This window comes from Brassica oleracea, chromosome C8, assembly GCF_000695525.1.
Source record: "Brassica oleracea var. oleracea cultivar TO1000 chromosome C8, BOL, whole genome shotgun sequence".
NCBI lineage: Eukaryota > Viridiplantae > Streptophyta > Magnoliopsida > Brassicales > Brassicaceae > Brassica > Brassica oleracea.
Genome location: NC_027755.1, coordinates 32411357 through 32437466, shown reverse-complemented (window position 1 = coordinate 32437466; position 26110 = coordinate 32411357). Strand labels below are relative to the sequence as shown.

The window sequence follows — 26110 nt, the reverse complement described above, 5'->3', positions numbered from 1 at the left end:
GGGGGGTCATAAACATTTTCTAAAGAACTTTGAAAAATCATAATTTGAGAAATTGCAAACATAGAAGTAATTCTTGATTTGTTGAATTGCTTTTTCTTTAAAAAAATTACAAAATATTTTAAAACTGACCCTGAATTGTTGTATTTCTAGAAATCAGTCAGATGGATTAAGTTGAAACAAACTACTGAAATACAATGGAAGGGGGGAGAAATGAAAAAACTTTAGAACATGGATCGGCACAAAGGGGACCATATTTAGATTAGATATTTCACATCAAATGAATTATGTAATACTACTCTTTATGGACTTAAAGTGATAGTATGATAATGTAGTTATTTAAAAAAGGGTGCACTGTATATTAATCTCACGACCTCATTATTGGATGAGATATGATGATAGGTTTGTTGGTCGGTGGACATTGGATCCCCATCCCATTTGTTTCTTACTAAACCTTCACAGTTATCACTGAGTTTCTCTTTCTGTGCTATAAACAATTTCTTTTCGACCAAAGAAGTGTTAAATAGTGCCAACTGCCAAATGGTGGCGTCTTTTTGAAATAAAACAAGATGTTGAATTCCTCAGTTCAAATTTTGGGACTTTTGAGTTGGGAGATTTTCTCCAAGAAGTATAATTAACGGTGATATTGGGTTACGGGGATAAACTACATGCTTCAGTATGAAATTTTGCAATACCAAAGCAGCCTCATATATAATGTATAGTTCTATACACAAACAATGAGTTAAATCAGGAAGATAGCAAGGTGTTGATTTCATGGAAGCCACATATCGAAAATGCATATTCTACATTTAGGAGGGGTTATTGGGCAAAGAATTCTAGAGGAATTATTAAATTTTGAGATTTCATTCTTATTGGTTTGTGAATTTTTAAAATCTAAATATAATCCATTGTTATTGGAATGATGATTTTTAAATTCCACTCAAAATCTTTTGTTATTGGAAAAGTTTAGTTTTCATTGATTTTAAGATTCTATTAAGATCTATTGTTATTGGGATGTAAATTTTCTTTGTTTTTACTCATAGTAATCAACTTTGAGAATATCATCTATACCTATAAGATTTTTGAAATCAATGTAATAAAATACACTCACATACAAAGACTCAAATTGAAGAATGAAATAATATACAAATCACAATTTTAACATAATACAACTCACAACTTAAAAAAAATAGAAAAAAATATTAAAAATTTAAAATAAAAATTGTAAAAATAGTTTTAAAAAGCACTTTTGTATTTTTTAACTAAACATTTCACAAATAATAATTCAAAATTTTTTTTACAAAAATTCAAATTTAAAACATATATTTCGAAATTATATAAAATTTTTATTTTTATTTATATATCTATAAATTAAGAAGTAGAAATTAATTTTTTTAGTCATTTTATTTCTTGAGATATTTTTTGTGACAAAAACTTTTTAAAAAGTTGTTTAAGAATTGTCTTAATTGAAATGATTTTATTTCCTTTTTTTCTACCACCATTAATTTCTTAATTTAAAAGTTAATAACAATCGATAGAATTCTATATACAAGTAATGAAAATCTATGTAAAAATATTTGATAAAATTTGTTAAATCTAGTTAACTTGTAAAATTTTGTCAACTATTAAAATCATCAAATTCCACAGAAATTCATGTTCCAATAATCCCCTTTAATGATTCAGGATTTGGAAAAAGTCTAGACCGGTTTGATTTAAATATAGAGCTGCCTTGCGAAAAATAGAATGATGAGAATGATGGTGTTGTTTAGTAGCATAATGATTATTACAACACGCAGTTAAATATGCCTACTTCGAACTGCGATCGCTGCTTTGGAATGAATATGAACGAGTCGGAATACTATCAAATTACAGCATCTCCAACCCCACTCCATAATTTACTGAAAAATAGAATGGGAAATAGAGTGATGAACAAGCAAAAAAATGGAATAATGGGTTTTTTCTTTGCTCATCACTCCATTTCTCACTCCATCTTACAGTAAATTATGCAGTGGGGTTGGAAATAGATTTTTTGTTTGTTCATCACTCCATTTCCCACTCCATTTTGCAGTAAATTATGGAGTGGGATTGGAGATGCTCTTATAAATCGGTCTAATTGGACATTTGACAGATATTGATATTGGAAATAAGATCCCACAATATTAAAAATATAAAAATAACTTAAGTAATATGTAAAGATTTGGGCTATTTAATTTAACGCCGATTGGTTTTAAGTTAAAAGTCCACGAAACTTATCAAAATATCAGTCCGAGCTGAAATCATGACCCATTAATATGATCCGGAAAATGGTGCGATGATCCCACAAATTAATAGTCGAAAGAAAACTCAAATTCTCCAAAATATTTTAAAAAATCATTATCTCAGAATAATATGATGGATTATGTCGAGATTAATGATTATACGCACCAATATCTTTTTTAAAAGATATTGAAAATAAAATCTCACATTGAAAATATAAAAAATACTTAGGTAATATATAGCCACTCTACTTACCACCAATTTATATTAAGTTGAAAATCCAAAAAACTTATCAATTGATATGATTTTAAGTTTTAACTTAATACATAAACTCTATATATCGTTTGTAAAAACACACTTTGAACATCAATTTTATCTGTTTTGAAAAGAGAAACTTGAGAATTGTATAAAAACAATTTTTTTTTTTTTGCAACCAAACGAAATACACCTGTTTGTAGATTTAGAATTTAGTTTTAAAAATCTGGTTTATTTTTATTTTGGGTTTCTTACTTCCAGATAAAGTTCTTTAACGGGTTAGATTTCATTTAAAATGTAGGCATCGAATATTTAGGGTTTAAAGTTTGTTTATTACTCCATCCGTTCCTAAATGTCAGATGTTTTAGGTAAAACACGATTATTAAGAAAATCTATTTTTATTTAAAATCTATTATTAAAATTATAAATTAAAAACAATTGAACTAACTATAAAATATAACTATTAAATTTGATTGGTTACACAGTTTTTGATAAAGTTAAATTTACCTTGAAATAGATTGAAAGAAAGACAAAACTTCATTTTCTTCTACGAATTTCGGCTATGACCAATGCACCAATATATTAAAACATTTTACATGTTGGAATATAAATTTTTTTCTTAATAGTATCAAATATTCAAGAATAGAGGAAGTAACATTTTAGTTAAAAAATTAAATATAGCCTAATTTTTATAGAAGAATTAGTGTAGACGCGGAAGGTAGAGCGCGTGGGGAAATGGGTCCAAATGATTGTTGAGAAGTGGGATGTCTGGCCGGCGAGGAACAATACTCCACCGCACGAGTGTGGTCACTGGGACCACATATTGCCACGTAGACAGCTTCTCACATGCTCATGCACGTGAAGTCGTGACCTTGTTTCATCTTTCTCATGATCTCCACTTCTTCTTGTTCTTAGATCTTTGCCTGTCCTGGCCCTCCCTTTTATTTGAAGATTCCTATATTCGATTCGTATTTGTTCAAGATATAAAAAAATACGTAAACTTTACTTCATCCTTGTATTACAAAAACATAAAAATATTATTTTTTAAAAAACATAAAAATATGTTCCTTGCATTTTTTTGGCAAATAAACATAAAAATTATGATCCTTTGATGTATACGGACGTATTTCTATTGACATACACACACGAAGAAATACTCTCTAACGACCTAGACAACAAGAAGTCTAAAATAAGGCATTCATCTACAAAAATAACAATTTCTCTAGTTTCCATATTCCGTTTTTAATTTCATGTTTACCATATGAAACTTTGATCAAACACAACGGTTCCGAGTGGATCATCACTTGATCAGCCAGCCGAAAATTTTAAATTTGATCAAGAAAACCGTCTTTAAACCATCTTTAAAACTTTATGTTGGGGTCACGGGGTCATTATATGAAGTAGTAAATGTCGCTTCGTTAATAGGCGGTGCCGTGCTATTTTTGTCTGAAAATATCTGTGAACACATACCCATGCTCGTTTAATTTCTTTATGTAGAACATGATCACTCCACTGCCTAAGTAATTAATTAATAAATAAATCAAACTTTTATATTTATCGAGGATATCAACGCGTCTTTCGCACGTGTATATCCTTATAATAACCGAATATAAACATCTGACGCAAATTTACAAGATTGCCGAAGAATTTGATTTCCGCAAAACAAGCATTTATATTCCAATAAAGAAAACAAAGAGAACATACATGATTGAGCTCTCTCTATCGTACATCGTCTCAGACCCTTGGAGAATTCATACAATCTCCACACATTATCACTAAGTGAGAAACTTATTTTCTTCAGTTAGTTGGAAACTTATAATTTTAAACTTGTTAAAGCAAAATTAGGTTTACTACGATAATTCAACACTAAAATTCATGACTTTCCGCAAGAAGCATAAGATATGCTACAACCCATGTTCTGCGATTCCATTCCTCCGTGTATTTTGTACTTTCTCTAAGCAACAAACAAAAATCTGTGAAAATAAAGGCATGAGAATTCAACTATGTTGGAAAGAGAGCAACATCTTGGCCGCGTTTTTAATTCATGATCTGACATTTTTTTATTTTTTTAAATAATTTTTGGTTAAGAAATGGTTTATACATCTCTTATTTAAGAGACGATTCTTAATTTTTTTTATTAAAATCTAAAAAAAATTAAAGACTTGTGTATTAGCCGAAACTAAGAACTTTAGTTAAAACAGTGAGGTTAATGATGGTCTGGGAAGAGACTCTCAGAGAAGTTGAAGTTCCCTATGTTTTTTTTGTAAACAAAGTTCCCATTTCTTGATATAGTCACATTTCAATGCATACTAGGGGTATGCGTGCATGTACCTTTAACTTTAAAATAGAGCGTGCATGTAGTTAGAGCATGCGCAACGAGAATCTTTAATTGAGAGTTTTTAGAAAAAAATAATTAAATAATCAGTATATCTCACCAAAAACTAAGGATTCAACCCTTAAAATTTCTAAATAAGAACTCTTTTTTAGTGAATCCTTGCACTATTTGCGGATCTTCACGACTACGTGGTAGGCCGTGAATGGTCATCTTTTTTTTTTTTTTTTAATAAAAATCCAAAATATCCAGGATTAATCCAAAATTTCTTTGTCGCTAAGGACTCTAATGAGTCTCACCATTGCGCTTGTTCTTAGAAAAAGAAAATAGAAAAGCATAGATCTCCTCTCCTAAAATTTTCTATCAAAGGGAACTTTAAAGATTTTGATGATTCTTTTTTTTTTGAACAACAAAGATATTGATGATAAAATATTAGAAGTACACTACATATCCTATTTTTGAGTGTCTATATTATTGCTGCTTTTTAAACAAACATTTAATTTGCCATAAATTAGTCTGAACTCACAAAGACGTTCACAAGGATAAAAACAAGGAACCAAAACACAATGAAACTGAAGAAATTAAATTATCACACAATAATTAATTTTGGAAAGTCTGACTCGCTAATAGAAATACTTCGGGTCCAGTAGACTCTCTCTTTCCCTTTCAAATTTTCAAAAATTAATCAAGTAACATAAAGCAGGAGACTCTAGTGAAAGGTCATTTTCTCTTCTGTAAGAACAAGAGAGGTTATTATGTATTTGAAGTCACATGCTTAAATAACAACGAATTTCTCGAGATATGGACGGTTATACATGATAATAGGCATATTTGAACACATAAACTTGACCCAAAACAATAAAGAGAACACAAAAACAATTACGGATTACGATCTATAACGTACCTATGCATATTTTTAAAATTATTATACACGTTATATTTGTTCACAACTACTGTGCCCCCCTTCGTCTAGTTCTTCGTTCATTATACAAAACCTATATAGAGATTTTTCAATAATCAAAGAACATTGGCATGAGTGAGAAAATGATCAGCGCGTGATGAATAATGGCAACGACGTTGGTGAGTTATCAAAAAAATTATTTTAGTATTTTTTTGGGGCTAATTCCAATAGTTTTACATATTTGTCGAGGTAAGCATAACCTATGTCAATTTTTGGTCAAAATATTCAAGTAGCTTTATTAAGATTGAGAAACAGTCAACTGCGTCGTACCACTTGCTACGACCATGATTAACCCGGAGTTTTAAAATGAAGTTCTTAACGGAATTTAAGAAACTGTTTCTTAATTTTTAACTAAAAAAACTAAGAACCGGTTCTTAAAGTCCTTATTTAAAAACCGGTTTTTAAAGTCCTTATTTAAAAACCGGTTTTTAAAGTCCTTATTTAAAAACCGGTTTTTAAAGTCCTTATTTAAAAACCGGTTTTTAAAGTCCTTATTTAAAAACCGGTTTTTAAAGTCCTTATTTAAAAACCGGTTTTTAAAGTCCTTATTTAAAAACCGGTTTTTAAAGTCCTTATTTAAAAACCGGTTTTTAAAGTCCTTATTTAAAAACCGGTTTTTAAAGTCCTTATTTAAAAACCGGTTTTTAAAGTCCTTATTTAAAAACCGGTTTTTAAAGTCCTTATTTAAAAACCGGTTTTTAAAGTCCTTATTTAAAAACCGGTTTTTAAAGTCCTTATTTAAAAACCGGTTTTTAAAGTCCTTATTTAAAAACCGGTTTTTAAAGTCCTTATTTAAAAACCGGTTTTTAGCTTTAAAAACCGGTTTTTAGCTTTTTTTAGTTAAAACTTAAGAAACAGTTTTTTTAACTTCCGTTAATAACTCAATCCTAAGAACCCCGGGTTAATCATGCTCTAAGATCTTCATAGTTAGACTCTGAATGGTAACAGTGGATTGAATAGTACATGACAAACGGTATAACTGCGGTGTTCTAAAAGTTATAAAAATATATAGATATATGGTATATATAAAATTTTTTGTTACTATTAAATACGGTGCGGTGCGGATTAATTAAAACATTTGAAGCCTTAATTTACAAAGATTTTGTTTCAGCTAAACCAGCATGATGTTTGACCCTTGCTAACTACGGGATAATACTAATTTTAAAAAATATACAAAATTTAAGAGAAAATCACCTTCACAGTTTTGAACCAGGAAATGAAAAATTGCAATACCATCTCCAATGGTGTTTCACTTTCTATTTTTTGTTTCATTTCGAAGAAAAGTTGCTTCAATGGTATTTCATTTCTTGCTCAAAATGAAACCATGAACAGAGTTGTTTCAAATTTGAAGATATACTATACATATCTTCATTTTTTGAAGATGAACTTTTTAAATTATAAACTGGTCCTCAATTTTTATTTATTCATACTTTTGATAAAATAAAATATATTTTTTAATATGACCTAGTTAATTTCTAATTTTCATTTTATTAATTACAACATTAAATATACTAAAACATATAGTATATTCAAAGATTTTTTGGCTCGATTTCGAAGAATCAAAGATCAAAAAGCTTATTTTTCATTCTGGAACATTTTTTTGATCACTCGTGGGAAAAATATATGTCTATTGCTTCTTCATAAAACATGATGTTCTTTGCTTATTTATTTATGCTATGTGTGCTAATTTTATTTTATATTAATATTTACTTTATATTAATTAGTTATTATGTTGGATTAGTATTAAAACAAAAAATAGTTGGGTAACATTACTAAATATGAAAAATATAAGGTATTTTTAATAATTAATGATAAACTAGAGAAATAATATAATTAGAATGTTCTGTTTTGAAGAAAAAATGAAGTAGACAATTGGAAGAAATGTTGCTTTATTTTTCTTTATTTTGGAGAAAATGAATATTCGAAGATGAAAATGAAAGCATCCATTGTGCATGCGCTAAATAAGTATTTGTTTTTGTTTGTTTTTGCATTCATAAGTTAACAGTAAAAAGAAAATGTGTCATTTTCACGAATGGTTTTGTGGTTTGTCTGAGAATTGAGCAACTCTTACTGTCATAAATGGATGTATTAAGTGAGAAGAAGGGTGTTATGTTAGACTGTTTGTAAATGTCAAAACAAATATTAATGTCATTAGAACTAAGTTACGTTTCGAGATTAAATTAATAAAGCTGACCTGACTTGTCTGTGAAACTGCTGAAAGTCTTGATGAGACCGAAGGCAGAAGTGACGAGGGCATTATTAATAACAAAATAAAATAGATACTAGTATTAGTAAACACTAAACACACAATTAAAACATTTATTTACTTCAGCCATAAAATCTACCAACACCACCACCACATGTCGTGCGTTTCCTTTTATTTGTGTTTGACTGACAGATGAAATTAATGAAAAATTAATTAACATTTGATATTATTATGAACTAAAAAGACATCGGGAAAATATAACAATAAATGAAAGGAGGCATGGAACGGGAATGCATGTTGGATTCACAGACAACTCCAATCCATGCAGTGTTTAGGGTTCTTTATAGGCTGTCTGTAACCTATCGATACGACACCGTATCTCTGCCCCCTCCTGATTCCATACCCATTTTGAGCCCACCGCCTCTTCTCTCCCTCTCATCTTCCCCTCACTCGCGCGTGTTCCTCATCGATTTCTTATTTTGTTCTAGTATTTAACATCCCTATATATTCACATACAGTACTAATATTAAATATTCAAAGAACATTAATGTTAATATTGCTAAATATATATATATATATACATATATATATAAACACATTGTTATATATAAACATATTGTCATCGATCTTTTTTTTTTCTTTTGTTTTGCTAAATTCCTCTGCAGAACACCGCTCTCTCAAAACACTCTCAAGCCCTCTGCCGTAAAGCTTCTTCTCCGGTCCGGCGCCGTGCCGGTACCGGAGGTACTTCCTTCTCTCTAATCATCCTTTTTAATTTGCCTCTCCTTTCTCTCGGTTTCAATCCCTATTCGATATGTCTACGATTCTGGTCTTTTCTTTTCACCTGAAATCTAAAGCGGTTAAAGGAGCCTAGATGGTGGTTCTGGAAAAGCGATGAGAGTATGGAGCGACGGGAGAAGAAGAGGTCGGCTTTTAGGATAGGGGATACCACCAGATCTAGTTTTCAAATTTTAAGATCTCCGGCAACTTCTCCGTGACGCCAGCGCGTGACCTAGTGGGATTTCTCCTCCGCCCCTGGATCTACTTCCTGGTGCGACAGTGTGACAAATGGAGGCGCGTTTGAAAAGTGGTGGATGATGGTTTTGTCTCTCCGGTTCCCAGAGGCAACGTGTAGCTTGGTACTTCGACATCGGCGTGGTCTACCAGTGAAGGGTGCTTAGCGGGGTTCACGGAGTGCTGCCTCTGTTCATTAGAGTCAACCCTGGTGGTTGTTACTTTCGATGGCCAGAGGTTTTTACGAGCTCAACCTTAGTTTTGAGAGGATCAGAAGGAGATAGATGTATATCGGAGCGATTGCTTCATTGTCGGTCGATTGTTGCCGTCTTGATCGTGATTGTCATGGATTTGGAGTGGTTATTGTCCAGTTACCGGCTGTGTGAATAAGACGTTTCCGGGAAGCTTTTATAGGCTTCGACGTGGGGTGATGGTGCGTATGAGGCGCGGGGAGAGCACACTCAAGGTCCAATGGCGAGACTTAGTTGGGATTGAAGGGAGTTTACAGCGACGGTTAAGGATTCTAGTCTCTCTCGATTCAGTTTATATGTTTGGTGATGTTCGTGTGCGTCTAGTCTATCTCCCTGCTCCTCTTAGTTTGTGTTAATTGTTGATGAGTTCTATTTCGCTAAGCTCATCTTTGAGCGCAAGGTGGAGCACTCCTCTCCTAAAGTTCTGTTTTACTCTACTGCCTTTCGACATCTTTTTTCTTCGTGTCTTTGTTAGTTTTATGGGTTTGTGTTGTATCCATTTTTTGGCTCCGGGTGGTACATGTTACCTCGCTGGCTCTTGGCTCTGGAAGGGTGGGTAATGTCTCTAGCGTCTTGGTGTAAAATGATGTTTGATCTAATCTTAATCTACCAGATGACAAAAAAAAACACATTGTTATATGGTTTTTTAAAGATTGAATAATTAGTAAAAAACTAAAAATGTTTCACTAAAAAGATCTTGACTACATGCCAAGTAAGGAATTCTAGTATTATTATAGCCCTGGTTCGAATCCCACTAGCCACACGAATATGAGTTATTGCTTTTGGTTCATTTGAATACCAAAAAAGAGTTTATCCGTGCACTATACCTCCATCCGGGGGTTAAGTATGTGTGTTTAATATATCCGAGTTTAATTTTTTTTTTTACAAAAATAAAAATTCTAGTATTATAATTACTATCAAGTTGCTTTCAATGCTAGTGTTAGGAGTGAAAGGGATGAAGTGATTTGTTAAATAACTACAAATCAAAACAAACCCATGTTAACATGAGAAGTAAAGTACAAAAAAAAAGTCTTAACATTTTACAAAATATCAGTAAAATACAAACTATCGTATGCACTAAAGAAAATAAAATAAAAGTTGTAAAAAGCAAAGCTGCAGAAAAGGCTGTCTTTGGGATACGTAGGACCCGCGTTATTCAGAGAAGAATAGGGATATGATGATAGCAATAAGGCATGATATGATGTTAAATGTTTTCATGATGATGATGGTGATGATTCTTTAATTATTAGTATGATATTATTTTCCACCAGCGCGTGGATTCTACAGTCGAACTTTTTTCAACCGCAGCTTTTTTTTATTTCTCATTGGTCAACGTTCAACGAGCGAGAAAGCCGCTTTCGTAATGAAAGCCATATACAAAAAGCCATTAGCTTGTGGGTTTTTGAAAAAGAGCTTTCTCTACATATTTAACTTTGAAACTCGGGTAGATTAATATTCTCTTAATAAAGTTAAAGAAATATCTTTATCCATATATAGTAAAAACTTTGATGAACGAGTATTACTATTTACTAATAATACATGAATATTGAGAATATTTGAAACGCTCTGATAGGGTTCATATGTTATTAAAAATAATTGAATAGATACAAGTTACAAAACGGAAATTGAGAGAAATAGGACAAGATTGGTGGACCTTTTTAATAATTAACCATGGTTAACAGAGGATGTGAGATGATAGTAATAACTCCTGGATTTATTTTTAACCATGGTTAAGTTAAAAGCAGGTTTTTCTATGCAGTATATATCATCATTGAGGTAACAGAGGTCTCTCTGACACAAGTCATCATTGAAACCCTAAGCCTCCCCACAACCCCATATCTCTTTGTCTGAAAAATCTCTTTTGTATATAAATTTAAACACAAGCCATATCTTTCAAACTGTACTGCTGCACAAGTGTAGAGGAAGTGGCACAACATCTTTGAGAGAGAGAGAGAGAGAGAGAGGTCACTTGTTCATTTTCCAGGAAAAAAACTTGAGAGAAAAAAAGTTTGATTTTGTTTGTTGTTGAGAAATGGGTGAGAGGGATGATGGACTGGGGCTAAGCTTGAGCTTGAGTTTAGGTTTAAATCAAAAGGAGTCAACTCCGAGGTTGAATCCAACGCCTATGGCTTCTTATTCATCTTCATCACACATGCATATGCAGAACAGTTGGATTCAAATGTTTCAATCTTCAGGTACTTACTCTTTTTTTTTTTATAATGAATTCTTGATTTTCTTGATTTATGAATAATCTGTTCAACAACCTTGGCAAATTTTTATATTTATATAGATCCGATATTATTAAATTTATATATATTCGATATTATTCTTGCTGTTTTTGTTTTATTTTCTTGAAAATGTAATTCTCGAGATTGTGGTGTGACTAAAATGAAACTAACGTAACGGTTTTGAATCTGTAGAGAGGAACTCCGACGTGGGATCGTTCCTACGGGGGCTCGACGTGAACAGAGCTCCGTCGAGGGTGGTCGTTGACGTGGAGGAAGATGCGGGAGTTTCGTCTCCTAATAGCACCGTCTCAAGCGTGATGAGCGGGAAGAGAAACGAAAGAGAGCTCGTGGCTGCGGCGGGAGCTGGAGGTGGAAGAACAATAGAGGATAACGAGACGGAGAGAGGATCTAGCTCTCTCGGTGGTGGCAGCGACGATGAAGATGGTGGTGGGAACGGAGACGACGGGTCGAGGAAGAAGCTCCGGTTGTCTAAAGAACAAGCTTTGGTCCTCGAGGAGACTTTTAAAGAACATAGCACTCTCAATCCGGTCAGTGGCATTTCCGTTATTTATCATTGACGTTTCTTTTTATTTATCACAAAGTTGACTTTTCGTTTCTCGTATTGAATTATGTGACGTGTGTTGGATGCAGAAGCAAAAGATGGCTCTGGCTAAGCAGTTGAATCTAAGGACTAGGCAAGTGGAAGTGTGGTTCCAAAACCGAAGGGCAAGGTAAAACTTTACTTCAGAGGCTATTTTTGTAATTTCAATTGTCTCAAAAAAGCAAAATATTTAGTTATTGCTATGATGGTGATGCATATCAATGTCCTTGTATGACCCATAAAGATTTCCCTAAAGGATCTAATGGGTCTCTGGTTTAGTTCGAGTTAGTAAGTTAGTTTTCCGGTCCAAATATAATACTAATTACTAACAATCTGTGTAAAACCGGCTATCTACGGTTCTGGTTCTGAATTGGTCTAGTTTGGATTCGGTTTTAGCATTGGGTATTTAAAATTTTGGACTCTTGATATGTGTGTGTAGGACAAAGCTGAAGCAAACGGAAGTTGATTGTGAGTATCTAAAAAGATGTTGTGAGAATCTAACGGAGGAGAATCGAAGATTGCAGAAGGAAGTGAGTGAGCTTAGGGCTTTAAAGCTGTCTCCACAGTTGTACATGCACATGAAACCTCCCACTACTCTCACCATGTGTCCTTCCTGTGAGCGAGTCGCCGTTGCTTCATCGTCGGTTGCTCCTGCTCCTGTGATGTCTTCATCGTCTCCAATGGGACCAATGAGCCCGTGGGCTGCTATTCCTCTCCGCCAACGTCCTGCTGCTGGTTCTCGTTGAAAAATGTGTTTTATTTGTTTGTTGTTATTTTCAGAAGAATTAGCTTTAGTTTAACTTCAATGGGCTTTGGTGATTTCGTTTTTATATTATATAATGTGCTAAAACGATCTTGGAATGTCTTTCAAGTGCCTGGTCTCATGCTCATCTTCGTTCTTGTCTCCTTTGTTTCTCTAATGTCCATTGAGAGATGTAAAAATATCATTGTCGAATGATTAGGGAATAGACTTTCTGGTTTCAGTAAAACAAACTTGTTTATTATTCATGATAATTATAATTTTATAGTTTTTATATTTGTAGAGAACTGAAATAGTTGAACACCGAATATGATTTTGTAAAGTTTTTTTTTTTTTTTGTGAAAAGATTTTGTAAAGTATTTTAGCAAGCATCTTTATTTAATTTTTTTTTGTTTAGTAATTTGGGATTAGGACACAGAACTAAAGAGGCAACGAAAGCGACATGTTGTTTGCATGTACGTGAATTGTAAAGTAAATGTTTTAAGCCAATACGAATATCGAGACATGTACGTGACGCAACGTAACATTTGGTCTGTATTTAGACATATTTGGGTCCACATAAGAAGAAGTCAGACCATTAGAACCTCTTGCAGAACACTGGAGGATATGATTTTCTTTTGTTATAATGTCAAAAAGATTTCAACCGACAGAGAGAGGTACGACGAAGATATCTTCATGCCTTAAGCTAAGACGAGAAAAAAAAAAATTCAAAACAGAAATTAATAGCCTTCAAGGCAATGCCAGATCCAACATGTAGTATAGAGTGTAGACTTTAAGTAGACAGTTCCAATCAAACAGGAATCATGTTTAGCTGATTGGTTCTATGAATTCTATACCGACCAAACTAAATCAATACTACATCATAACCGAATCAGTTTCAATCAAACCAGCCTAGAAACCATTTACTATCTTATCATTCCTTATATACTAAATCGCAAGTCGCTTCGCGAATCAAAAAATGACATATAGAAAAAATTTTAAAACAATTAAAAACAATTGACATGTGTAAAATATTTTAAAAACAATAACGATTTAAAAAACAAATGTAAATACAGAAAATTTTAAACGCATAAAACATGTTTTATCTATTAACTGATTTCCTTTTATTTGTTTTATATATAAAATAAAAATTTCCAATATATTCACACGACACCCATGATCCCACTACTTTGAAACCACTACTTTTTTTTTTAGATAATTGTCATATATTAGTTCCATTTCTACTTGCAATCAGAAATAGTAAATTCTTAAATCTCTTGCAATGGCTCCATTGATCTCTCTAAAGTTTCAACTTCTAATGACGAAATAATTTACAGTTCAACATCCAAATCCAAAATGTTTCTGGTCCAACATTTGCGTAATAGTTTTCAAAAGCATTTTGTCTTTTAACGAAATGAGAAAAAGACGAACATCAATATGCTATGGAATGATACTGATGTTGGATGATAAAGCTTTCAAGTCCATGTAAGTGAAAACTAAAAAAATGCTTAAACTCTTTATGCTCAAATATCTTTTTGATTAACCATTTTCTCTTCTAACCTTTTTATAACTTTCTTATTTTTTTCATGTACTTCTAGACATTGGCCAAAACTACATACTGTATGTGAAAAAGGTAAAGGTAAATAAAATATGTCAACAATGTATTTAAAATGACTAATCAATTCTCAATTTATTGGAATATGTTTATTTGTTGTCGTGGTGATAGTTCACGAAAAGATTAATATGGTCTCAATTTAGAACACATGTACACAGCGTCTGAGAACTTGAGAAGCACCACAAGAAGAAAAGAAAAAAAAAAGACGGAAAACATGGAGATACTTAGAAGGCAACAAATGAAATCAAAAGAAAGATTCATGTCTACTATCTAAATCGAGACCTAACACTACGGTAAATTTTCCTTTCTCTTTATTTGTGTGTTTATAATTATATAGAAAATGCAGTGAAATTATTTTGTTTACTTTAAGATCAAAAAAATATACTTCTACGTTTATAATTTTTATTTGTAGATTCTGTTAGAAACAAAAATGACTGAGCAAGTATAGCAATGCAAATGAACTTAAAAGAATATGATGGAGGAAAATAAATATATATATAAAAGCAATAGGGAAAGAATATAACCTTGAAAATAATATTTATTTACATTGTAAATTATAACCTTCAAAATAAATTATGCTCATTGTAGATTATAAAAATAATGTCCGTGCTAAGCACGGGAGATAATACTAGTATTATATAATATACGTAATAGCATGTGATTTATTTACTTTTTTTTGTTTATTTTAGTTCAACTGTAGTTTGATTTTCTTTTTAAATCTAATAACTTCATCATTGATGGTATGTATTTTAACTAATCTCTTGAAATTAAAATAATAAAAAATAAAAAGGAGAAAAAAAAATGTTTAATTTTTGAAAGGACTCCGAAGACTTAAAACTACTAAACTTTAATAATAAAGTTAAATTATATTATTATTTTTTGACAACAATTAAATTTTACAATACTAAAAAGAGAATAAACTAAATATTTAGCTATGCCACGTTAGTTTAAATAATAAGTCAAGCACTAAGTGCCAGCTCATATTCTTTTGTAACTAATCTTCTAAATATTTTCAGCTTCATGTCCTTTATTCTCATAGCCAAATATCAATTGTTACGACTCTTCAATTTCACCTCTTCAATGTCTGAACCTCACGACTATGGCTCCTAATAGCCCTACTAACTACTTCGACACTAACACTTGCGGTTCCCGCAGCTTCAAAGCTTATATATCCCTGCCTTTTTTCGCATCTCACTTTCACGAACTTCAACATAATCAACTAATTCGACCAGTAAATGGCTAGGAAGATATCCAAATCAACTGGCAGGGGATTCTCTCGGTTCTTCAAAGATATCTCTCTGGGAAAGGCAGAGCTGCGATTCCGGCTTCGATGAGTTGGTAAGACATCAAATTCTTAAATCTGCGATTTTTATACATTACGATTTGATTCCAGTTACTCATAGCAGATGATATCAACTTCCTAAAACGTTTTCTTATGTCCTTACGGTTCACTGTGATTCATGGGTACAGTTTTTGAGAAGAATGTCTTGCGATGATTTGATCTTGAACGTGTCTATCAATTTCAGGTATTTCACGGGTTTTCCGCCTCTGTCTTCTGTTGTCCTTATTATTTTCTTCTGCTGTTAGATGAACATCACATAGATTATCGCCGCTGCCATACGGGATTAAATATTTAATGATGTTACGATTAGATATTTAAATTTTTAAAAAATTGTAGAAATTTTTGAAAACTTTAATAATACAAATTGTATAAGTATACAAAATAATAATATTTTGAAATTTGAAATGTTATATATGAATATATTTATTTTATAGATGATGTATGAGCTACTACCATATTTTAAAAAAGTTTACCAAAAAGAAATATCAATATTAAATATAATATATGAATTATTAACGTATTCTAATAAGTTTGCCAAAAATATAAATAAACATTAAATGAAATTATCCATGTCATATTTTTTTGAAATTTATGTCATCAATTTCAGTAACTATGTCATATTTGTTTTGTGAAATTGATGGTAGAAAAGCCTTGTGGCAAAATCGTTTCGAAAATATAGTCGAGGGGATTATTATGGCTTAGTAGTAAGCAAGCCCAACCGACTCATACGTATTGTGGACCGACTCATTGGTATTGTGGACCCTAATCCAATAACAAAACCCATTACTAAACAACGACCTTAGTTTGACAAAAAAAAAAAAAAAAACGACCTTAATTAAACACTAAAGGGTAAACAGGTAATCATCGTAATATAACTACTAAGGCTAAACCTTCAGATTCAGCAAGAAGGTTCGATTTTCTCTAGTCCCCAATCCAAAGAAGAACCCTAAACACTTGTTCTCGTCGCCGTTCGTCTTCTCTACTCTCTCGAGAGTTGCAGGTCATCGGAAACCTCTTATTCTTCAGCCATCTAGACATGTCGTCGCTACGTAATGCTGTTCCACGCCCAGCTCATAAGGAGCGATCTCAACCGTAAGCTTTGCTCCTTTCTTATTCTTCTTCATTCGTTTGTTTCTCTTCTTAAAGTTTTGGATTTTTTTATTAACCTATCAGGCAAGCGAGGAAGAGGTTTGGCCTCCTCGAGAAGCATAAGGACTATGTCATCCGAGCTAAAGCTTACCACCAAAAGGAAGATATCAAAAAGGTTCAATCTTTTTATTTTTCAAAATTGCTTATAGCTTTGTTTAAAGCTCAGACCTTTATCATTATATATGTTCATGAAGACACATTGTTTCTCTTAATGCCTTTTTTTTTTTCTGCAGAAACTTAAGCAGAAGGCAGCTTTCAAGAATCCAGATGAATTTTACTTTAAGATGATCAATAGTAAAACAGTTGATGGAGTTCATAGACCAAAGTAATAATACTCTATGTCTTTTTCTTTTTTTGTTTCGCTATGTACATTGCTAAGCTCATTGGTCTTGATTGGTTTCCAGGGAAGAGATAAATAAGTACAGTGCAGAAGAGCTTATGATAATGAAAACTCAAGATATTGGATATGTGTTCCAAAAATGGCAGAGTGAGAAAAACGTAATTTTATCTTTCCTTCATCTAAAACAGTATGCAATTAGCTTGTTGTTTTACAATTATTTATATTCTTTTTTTTTTTCTTCTCTTTTGTAGAAAATTGACAAGCTTACTGCATCACTGCAATGTACCGAGGAGCAGCCTAGCCGTAGACATGTCTACTTTGCAGAAGACAGGTTACTCTCTTCTTTCTTTACTTTTGGATAGTTTAGAAGTCAGATCATCTTCTGTTATGCTTAGCAGTTTGTTGTGAGAAGAAGTTAGTACCACATTGTTTGATGTTGTCTTATGATCCTGTAACTCTTTACTTTTTCTTAATCAGAGAGGAGGCTAGAGAACTGGAGTTACAAGCTAAAAGCAAAACTGATATCTCCGCCATTCACATTCCTAAAGATATTAAAAAGTATTGTCTCTGAAAATATGCATTAGATGTTTTATGAAGGCATCAAACGAACAAGCAAATTACTCATATCATCTTCTGTGTATTAAAACAGGAAAATGGATAGGTCATACAGAGATCTTGAGGCAAGGAAGAGCAGGGCAAAAGATTTGGAGAAGTTATATATGGATATGTCAATGCAGAAGGAATTACAGGTAATAGCTTTGTTATATCAATTCATTTTCAAATCGTATGAATGTATCTTGGTACATTATTAACGTAACGGAATTTTTTTTTAATGCATATAGAAAAAGGGTCGCAAACGTAAGCTACGTGAAGACGAGATACTCAACCCAAATGGTAAACCAGTATACAAATGGAAGGCAGATCGAAAACGCTGAAATAAAAAAGCTTTCATGGTTCTGTAGCTCTACTCATCATGTTTTTCTGATCTCTACTTAAAGTTTATTAATATTATTATATCAAAGTTTTGTTGTAGTTCTATGTCTCCAGAATTTGTAGAACTTTATATGAAGCTTTGGATGTTGAGTTAAAATGCTCTTTTGTTGCATATTTGGAGAAGTTTTGCTAATGTGATTGATGAAAATTGAAATACAATGGTGGTCAAAAAGTTAATGTGAAATGAATTTCAAAGATTCACATTGGGTTATTGGTTTATGAATTTTAATGGATTTTGAAAATACAAATGAAATAGTGTGATTCAATATAATATTTTTAAATATATGTTAAAATCATGTATTATTGGTTCTACAAGTTTAAATTTCAATTCAATTCATGTTATTAGTTTTTTGATTTATAAATTCTATTCAATCCAAATGCTAAAGATACAGATTTGTTAATAAATTTGATTTAACAATAGATTTGAACAGATTTTATGCTAAAAACTCAATTTGTAATTATTAATTAAATCTGCATATTAGATTTGAAAATCAGTGATTTCCTTTGATTTAATAAATTATATATAAATTTAAAAATCAATTAAAATACTTAAACGAACGTTATTCATTCATATTTTTAATTTATATTCCCTATGTGTTGGTAAAAAACGGTTTTGATATTAATAGCAACAAACAAGGTGCCTCTTTCTCTTGTACTTCTGCTTTTATGCATTTGTTTACTCATAAATGAGCGTGTGTCTGTATGTGATTTAGTTTTATTTTTGTTGGTCTCTTTCTCTACTTTGTTACAGCTTTTTGGATTTTATTCTGAAGCATGAGTTACGTGAGTCAATCTATTGAATAAAATCTTAACTATTAAAAAAAGAAACCCTCCCTTGGGCATAAAACACATTCTGTCATTTATGGTTTATGATTATTGTCATTTTCACAGAAAGAAATTTAGCAGTCTTAAATTGTTGAAGTAACATCCAAAACAATTAATTCATTATGAGAAAATCTTAATTACTAAAGGTGCAAGACACATGTCCCTTATGTCTTACTTACCATATGCGTTATTACTGTAAAAAATTAGCTACAATTAATTAAAAAAAATCTAAATATTGATTATATACCAAACAAATTTATATAAAGAGATTGTGTCTGTATATTTATTTCAAAAATGAGCTACAATCAATAAACAAATCCACACATACTTTTTTAAAATTAATGAAAATACTATGTATTCCCTAAACAAATCTATACTTACTTTTCAAAATTAATTGAAAATACCATTTTAAAATATTATGAATATGCTAACAATTTTTAGTTCATATCTTTAAAAATCTGTTAAAATTTGCTTAGGATAAGTTTTGATTTAATAACTTAAACTAAAAAAACATTTTTTACATAGTTAGTATATTTAAGCACTAAAATAAATTATATGAAAATTAAAGTAATCCGTTAACAACGTGCGGAACTAACCAAGATAATTTATCCTTTAAAAATGCGCGAAACTAACCACATTAATTTTTTAAAGTGAGCCGTTAACAGTGGAACTAACAAACATTAAGATTTCAAAATACCGTTAATCACGCGCGAAACTTTTAATAAATTAGTTATATATTATTTGAAAGTTAGATACTAATTTATCATACAATATCTTATTTTAAGAACATAACAATGCTATCTATCCAAACAATTCAAAGGAAATGGCAATATTAGGGGAACAAATCTTTTTTTTTGAAACAATGGGAAAATTTAATAATACTTTTAAAAGTTTAGAAGAAAAAGTGGAGTGGTATCGTGGTTACTGGCACTATATAATGTACCGTGCCAAGGAGGTGATAGATACTTCTCTTACAATACAATCTGCTTATATAAGCTCTCTTCTCGTGTCTCTCTCTCTCTCTCTTCACCTTCATTCCTCAGTTCCTCAGATACTTCCTTCTTCTTTCTCTGTCTCTGGGAATAAAAGAAGACAAAGTTCTTCTCTTTTGTTCCGAAGGTGATTTACTTTAACATGTTTTGATTATGCCCTTTTCGTACTTGATGTTCTTAAACAGTTTCATCTGGTCTCTTTGCTTGAATAACGTGATTTGATTATACCCTTTTCATATTTGATGTTCTTAAAACAGTTTCCTCTGGTCACTTTGCTTGACTAAACGTGTTTTGATCATCACTTATTGAGTTTGAATAGAAATGACATAGCGTTTGTTCCTCGAAGTCCCTTTGTTTCTTATATATTCGAGGGTTTTTGTTCTCATAATCAAGCAAAACATTCTAGCTATCTCGGTTTGTTAGTCTTGTGTCTCTTGCAATGTTCAAGAAATTGCTACGCTGTAATTATAAATTTTACTGAAGATTTTTTCAACGTCTCGAATTAAAAAAATCATTCAATAAAAATGTTTTGCCTTAGTCTGATTTGTATTTTTAAAACCGGACCGGAAGCTGAACCGAATAATTTTTGGGTCACGGTCAATATGGTTCGACTGAGTCAAACCTTGTTCAATATTTTGGTTTAATATATTTTTTTGTGTGTAAATTTAAAAGTAATGTTAGTAAATATGATACATAATTAATATAAATGAATTTTAAACATAAAACATTATAAATATAAACTAGTTTTATGTTTATATGAATGATTTACAGATTTTTGATAGTTTTAATGGTTTTTATCAGTTTAATAACTTTGAGATGCAATCCGGCTATGTAAGGTTATGGTCGAACCCGGTTAACCATTGGATCTGTCTGGTTTTAAAAACGCTGGTCTAAACCGATTTTTAGAACACTAATCTTTTGTATCAGCAGTGAGATTCTAGTTTTGGAGCTATTGTGTATCTAAACTTGCTTTCATTATTCTACAGGTTTTGAGTTTTGTAAGCCGAGTAGCTGCAAGAGGATTGGCTAGTAGAGGGTATATACATCTGATCAAGATATGAATCGTAAGGTGCGTCAGAGAGTTGATGAAGATGGTAAGGATAAGAGTCGTAAGGTGCGTCAGAGAGTTGATGAAGATGGATCGGATATGAGTCGTAGGGTGCGTCAGAGAGTTGATGAAGATGGTAAGGATAAGGTTGGTGGTGCACCAAGCTATCTTCTGACTGGTGATGAGGATGCAGCACCAAAGGTTCAAGAGTCGTCTAAGGATTGGTCTAGTCTGACTTACGACCTGATGCTTCACGTGTTCACTCTACTGGACAACCGCGACCGAGCTAGCTTAGCATCCACCTGTACGACATTGAGAAGCCTCGGTGCTTCTCCTTACCTCTGGAGTTCTTTGGATCTTCGCGCTCACAGGTTTGATGATTCAGCAGCAGCTTCTCTCGCAGATAGATGTGCTGATCTTGAGAAGGTTAGGTTTGATGGCCTTGACTCCGCTGCCGCCTTGGTTAATCTCAAAGCAAGGAAGCTGCGTGAGATAACCGGCGAATCTTGTGAGAACCTAACAGATGCTACGTTGTCTATGATCATTGCACGCCATGAAGCTCTTGAGAGCCTCGAGCTTGGACGAGGCTTCGGCGATAGGATCACTAGCCAGGCTATAAAGATAATAGCCATTTGCTGTCCCAAACTTAAGAAACTCCGTATCTCTAGAATGATAGACGTTAGCGCTGAGGCGATTCTATCTCTGGCCGAGCACTGCCCCCTGCTAAGCGATGTTGGATTCTTGGATTGTCTGAACATCAACGAAGAAGCCTTGGGGAAAGTGATTTCTCTTCGCTACCTCACCGTCACCCGGACGTTAAACATGGACTGGAGAGCTGCAGCAGAGAGTTGGGGGAAGCTTCCGAACTTAACCGGTTTGGATGTCTCGAGAACCGGCGTTGACCACGGGACGGTTTCGAGGCTGTTGACATCGTCTAAGAGTTTGAAAGTTGTGTGTGCTTTAAACTGCCCCGTGCTCGAACACGATGCAGATTTCAACCCTGGTAGATTCGAAGGAAAGCTCTTGATTGCTAAGTTTAATGACACTTTAAATGGGATTGCTTCTCTATTTTTCGAAGATAACTCATCAAAGATGATGCCAGAGGATGATACAAGGCGTTGGCTCGAGGGGAACCTTTCTCGCACTCTTCTATCTTTGACAGAAAGCAACTTACTAGGATTGAACGGTTTCTGGCAGAAGGATGGAGCTAAGTTGTTTCTTAGGCTAATGCAAAGCTCGCAAGAGGAAGTCCAAGAGAGAGCAACCAGAGGACTTGCATCTTTCATCCATTTGAGTGATGACAGTGATAGTATATACCGCGAAAGAGCCGATTCAGTTGTGCGTCATGGAGGCATCCCGATTCTGTTTAAACTTGCTGAATCTTGGAAAGAAAGTTTCCAGTCGGAAGCTGCCAAGGCTATTGCGAACTTGTCTTTGAATGCTGATGCTGCAAAGGCTGTTTCTGAAGAAGGAGGGGTCAGTGTTCTTCTCGGTTTAGCCAAGTCTAAGAATAGACTTGTGGCTCAAGAAGCTGCTGGTGCAATATGGAATCTCTCTCTTGGAGACGCATATAAGGTAACAATATTGTCACCTTGTAAAGAGTTATTAAACCTTTTGCTAGCTCTCTAGTTAACAATTGTTTTTTTTTTTTGTATTATAAAGGCCATTTCACGAGATGGAGGAGTGAATGTGTTGATGGATCTTCTCTTTAGATGGTCATATGAATATGGTGAACTTATGGTACACACCTGCCACCTTTAAACCCTCACACTTTTAATATAGGAATATCCAAAATAGTAGTAGGGCTTTTAGATTAGATAATTAGATAAGATTGTTCATTATGTTCAAAGACTTTACTAGATTTCGTAATTTAATTTTTTTCTGAAAAGAAGTATTCTACTCCCCTTTTGTCTTTGATTAGGAGCGTGCTGCTGGTGCATTAGCTAATTTAGCAGGAGACGACAAGTGCAGCATGGATATTGCAAAAGCAGGAGGTGCGAATGCCTTGGTGACGCTGGCTCGAAACTGCGAGTATGAAGGAGCACGAGAACATGTACTTCCTTGTTTTATACCTATTCTATGCTTATGCTAGTGATTGTCTTAACTAGGTTTGTCACAAATTGTGTGTTTTTTTCTTTTCTTTTCTCAGGCGGTTCGTGGTTTGGCTAATCTGGCTGCTCATGATGATAGCAACAATAACAATGCTGCTATTGGAGAAGTGCCTCGTGCCTTGGAAACTATTATTCAGCTGACGAGGTCCCGTCATGGTGGTGTTAAACAAGAAGCTGCTGGTGCTCTTTGGAATTTGGCATACGATGAAAATAATAGAGAATTGATTGCTGAATTGGGTGGTGTTGAAGCCTCGGTATTATTATTATTATTATGTTTCCTTTTTCTGTCTTTTTTTTTTCATTTTTTTTGTGTGTGTTTCAGCTTCATCACTTGTGTTTCTTGATTATATATTTTTAGGTGGCACTTGCCAACTCCTGTATGAATAATAATACATCAAGGGATCTGCAAAAGAGTGCAGCTGGTGCTCTTTGGAGTCTATCAAACTCAGAAGACCACAGGTGTGCAACCATTTGAATTTTTTTATCAATGCAAAACTGATTTTGAGATAATACATTTTTTGGTCTTTCTATATTCAGCATTGTAATCGGACGTGAAGGTGGTATACCTCCTCTAGTTGCTCTTGCACGATCTCAATATGAGGTAATTGAGATTTTTGTTACCTTTTTAAGTTGTCACCATATCACGTCTGGATGTTTTGAGTTAATTTGATTCATCTTTTACCCTTTTTTATTTTTATTTTTCCAAGGATGTGCATGAAGTTGCTGCAGGAGCTCTATGGAATCTTTCTTTTAATCATGTCAATGCTCTCCGCATTGTGGAGGAAGAAGGAGTTCTAGCGCTTGGTCGCATGTGTACTTCTTCTCCTTCCAAAATGGCTCGTTTCCTGGCAGCATTAACATTAGCATACATCTTTGATAGAAGGTACTAAAAAAAGCTTATAACAATCGTATTCACATTCAAGATATACATTTCTCTATTATGTCTAGGCTTTTGATCATATCTATCTATGTGCACAGGATGGATGAAAGTGTAAGGGCTTCTCCTAAACACTTGGCTAATGTTAGAAGAAGCGGGCTTAAATACATTGAAAGTTACATTAACACTTTCATGGATCCACAAACCCTTGCAACTGCTGCTTCATCTTATACTTCATCTATGTTAGCAAAAGTATTGAAGAGAGTTCGTATCCCAGAAGTTGACATCTTGAGATGTAGTGATAAAGAAATTGAAAGGTTTGTTACAATGCTGCGTAACCCTTCTCCTGTACTCAAAAAAATTGCAGCCTTTGCGCTTCTCCAGGTATTTTTTTTTTTTCTTTCTTAATGGTTAGTGTGCTTTTTTTTTTAATCAGTTCGCGTTTTGGTACTAAGACCTAATGTAAAAATGCAGTTCACAGTACCGGAAACTAGTCACGCCGAGCATCATGCAAGCTTGATGCATGACACTGGATATCCTAAACTTTTGCGTATTGCTGCTGCAGCTACAAGTATGCCTCATGAAGCTAAGATCTTTGCGAAAATTGTGCTTCGCAACCTTGAGCATCACCAGCCAGAATGTTCAAAAGGAAAGAGAGTATCAACTTCTAAATAGGATTCGGGCGCCTATTTCATTAGCATTTCTTTAGTGAATAGACTATTTATGTATCTCTCAGACCATAAAAATCAAGACGGAAGCAAAGAATCAGAGGTACATCAAGACTATGGTCTCAGAAGATGTTTGATCCATATTAAAGACAAGAAAGGTGTTGTGGTATAATATTTATGTTGGCTTGTTATGTTTATCAATCTTCTTCTGAGATTTTTTCTGTAACAAAAGACCTTTGTTCTTCATCATATATATATAATATTTACCTTTTGAGAGAGATTATGCAGAGTTGTTCTTGGCTTTTACTTTCAAGTTAGCAACTTAGAAATGTTAACTACTTAGCAATATCTAGCTACTTAACTACATTCCCAAACTTTCATTAGATCCCTCAAATATATTATTTGCCGATAACATATTTTTGATGTTTTCAGGGGTGTTCACATTAGACTTGAATATCTTTACTAATAAAGTGGACTTCTCTCCCTCTCTACCGGCAAAAATAGCAATGAAACCCATCTTAATATTAATATTATTTCAATGATTAAATCAAGTTTTCAATCATCACTGAGTGCAGGGTGCAGGTGTGAATGCTCTTGTGGACATCAAACTTCCCCAGTTTATCTTTGATATTGTGGGAAAAACCTACACTTTCCAGTTCAAGTTAGGAGAGTTCAGTACTTCAGTTACACATCTAAGCACCAAACCTTCACGATATCCTGTATCATTACTGACAAACAGCGTGCACCAATCCCAAGCTTTGTTATACATTTTAGTACCCTATACTTAGATTTGTTCTACATCTCTTTAAATTATATATTCATGTTAGTCACTTTGATATCACCAGGGAGATGCCCAGGTTTATGCTGATGATATGCCTGGAGAGATCCAGTAGCTTCAAATTGCCCTGATGGTGCTGATAAGTGATAACACTGTTGCAGAGCTAGCAAGTGGTGTGGTAGCAGAAGGGGGAGAGAATACAGTGCCAACCATCAGCCATCCTCATCTGTTGTTCCAGGAATATTTCGCTCTGCATCAACCAGTCTGATGCTTGACCCTAATGAGAATGAACAAAAGAAGGGCTGCAGGGCATAGCTCCACTTGCCAAACAAAAATCTCCACTTCATTTGCTTCTCCAATAATATTTAAACAAAACTCTCTAATTTATTTTAACATTTAGTTCGTTGTGGCTATTTGAACTATTACTGCAAGTTTTATTATAGACAAGGTTTCCTGTTTATTTCAACACAGTTGCACTTTAATGAAGTTACGTTCTTTCCAAATTATATTTATACGTTGCGGTTGAGTATTC

At 33.2% G+C, this 26110-nt stretch overlaps 3 protein-coding genes across 3 annotated transcripts; all 3 read left to right on the top strand.

Annotated features, from left to right (window-relative positions):
• Positions 1–11065: 11065 nt before the first annotated feature.
• LOC106307614 (homeobox-leucine zipper protein HAT3) lies at positions 11066–12991 on the top strand. Its single transcript, XM_013744611.1, has 4 exons — positions 11066–11467; positions 11693–12048; positions 12152–12231; positions 12541–12991. The coding sequence occupies exons 1-4, from the start codon at positions 11305–11307 to the stop codon at positions 12845–12847; spliced, it is 906 nt and encodes a 301-aa protein (XP_013600065.1). The 5' UTR covers positions 11066–11304; the 3' UTR covers positions 12848–12991.
• A 3672-nt stretch (positions 12992–16663) lies between these two features.
• LOC106307615 (probable U3 small nucleolar RNA-associated protein 11) lies at positions 16664–18408 on the top strand. Its single transcript, XM_013744612.1, has 8 exons — positions 16664–16889; positions 16971–17061; positions 17180–17271; positions 17351–17444; positions 17538–17617; positions 17764–17844; positions 17936–18035; positions 18129–18408. Exons 1-8 carry the CDS (start codon positions 16834–16836, stop codon positions 18219–18221), a joined length of 687 nt encoding a protein of 228 aa, XP_013600066.1. The 5' UTR covers positions 16664–16833; the 3' UTR covers positions 18222–18408.
• A 1739-nt stretch (positions 18409–20147) lies between these two features.
• Positions 20148–24955, top strand: LOC106310559 (protein ARABIDILLO 2-like). Its single transcript, XM_013747790.1, has 10 exons — positions 20148–20223; positions 21083–22719; positions 22807–22884; positions 23066–23197; positions 23294–23509; positions 23614–23714; positions 23793–23856; positions 23963–24138; positions 24234–24516; positions 24607–24955. The coding sequence occupies exons 2-10, from the start codon at positions 21154–21156 to the stop codon at positions 24805–24807; spliced, it is 2817 nt and encodes a 938-aa protein (XP_013603244.1). The 5' UTR covers positions 20148–20223; positions 21083–21153; the 3' UTR covers positions 24808–24955.
• The last annotated feature ends 1155 nt before the right edge of the window (positions 24956–26110 follow it).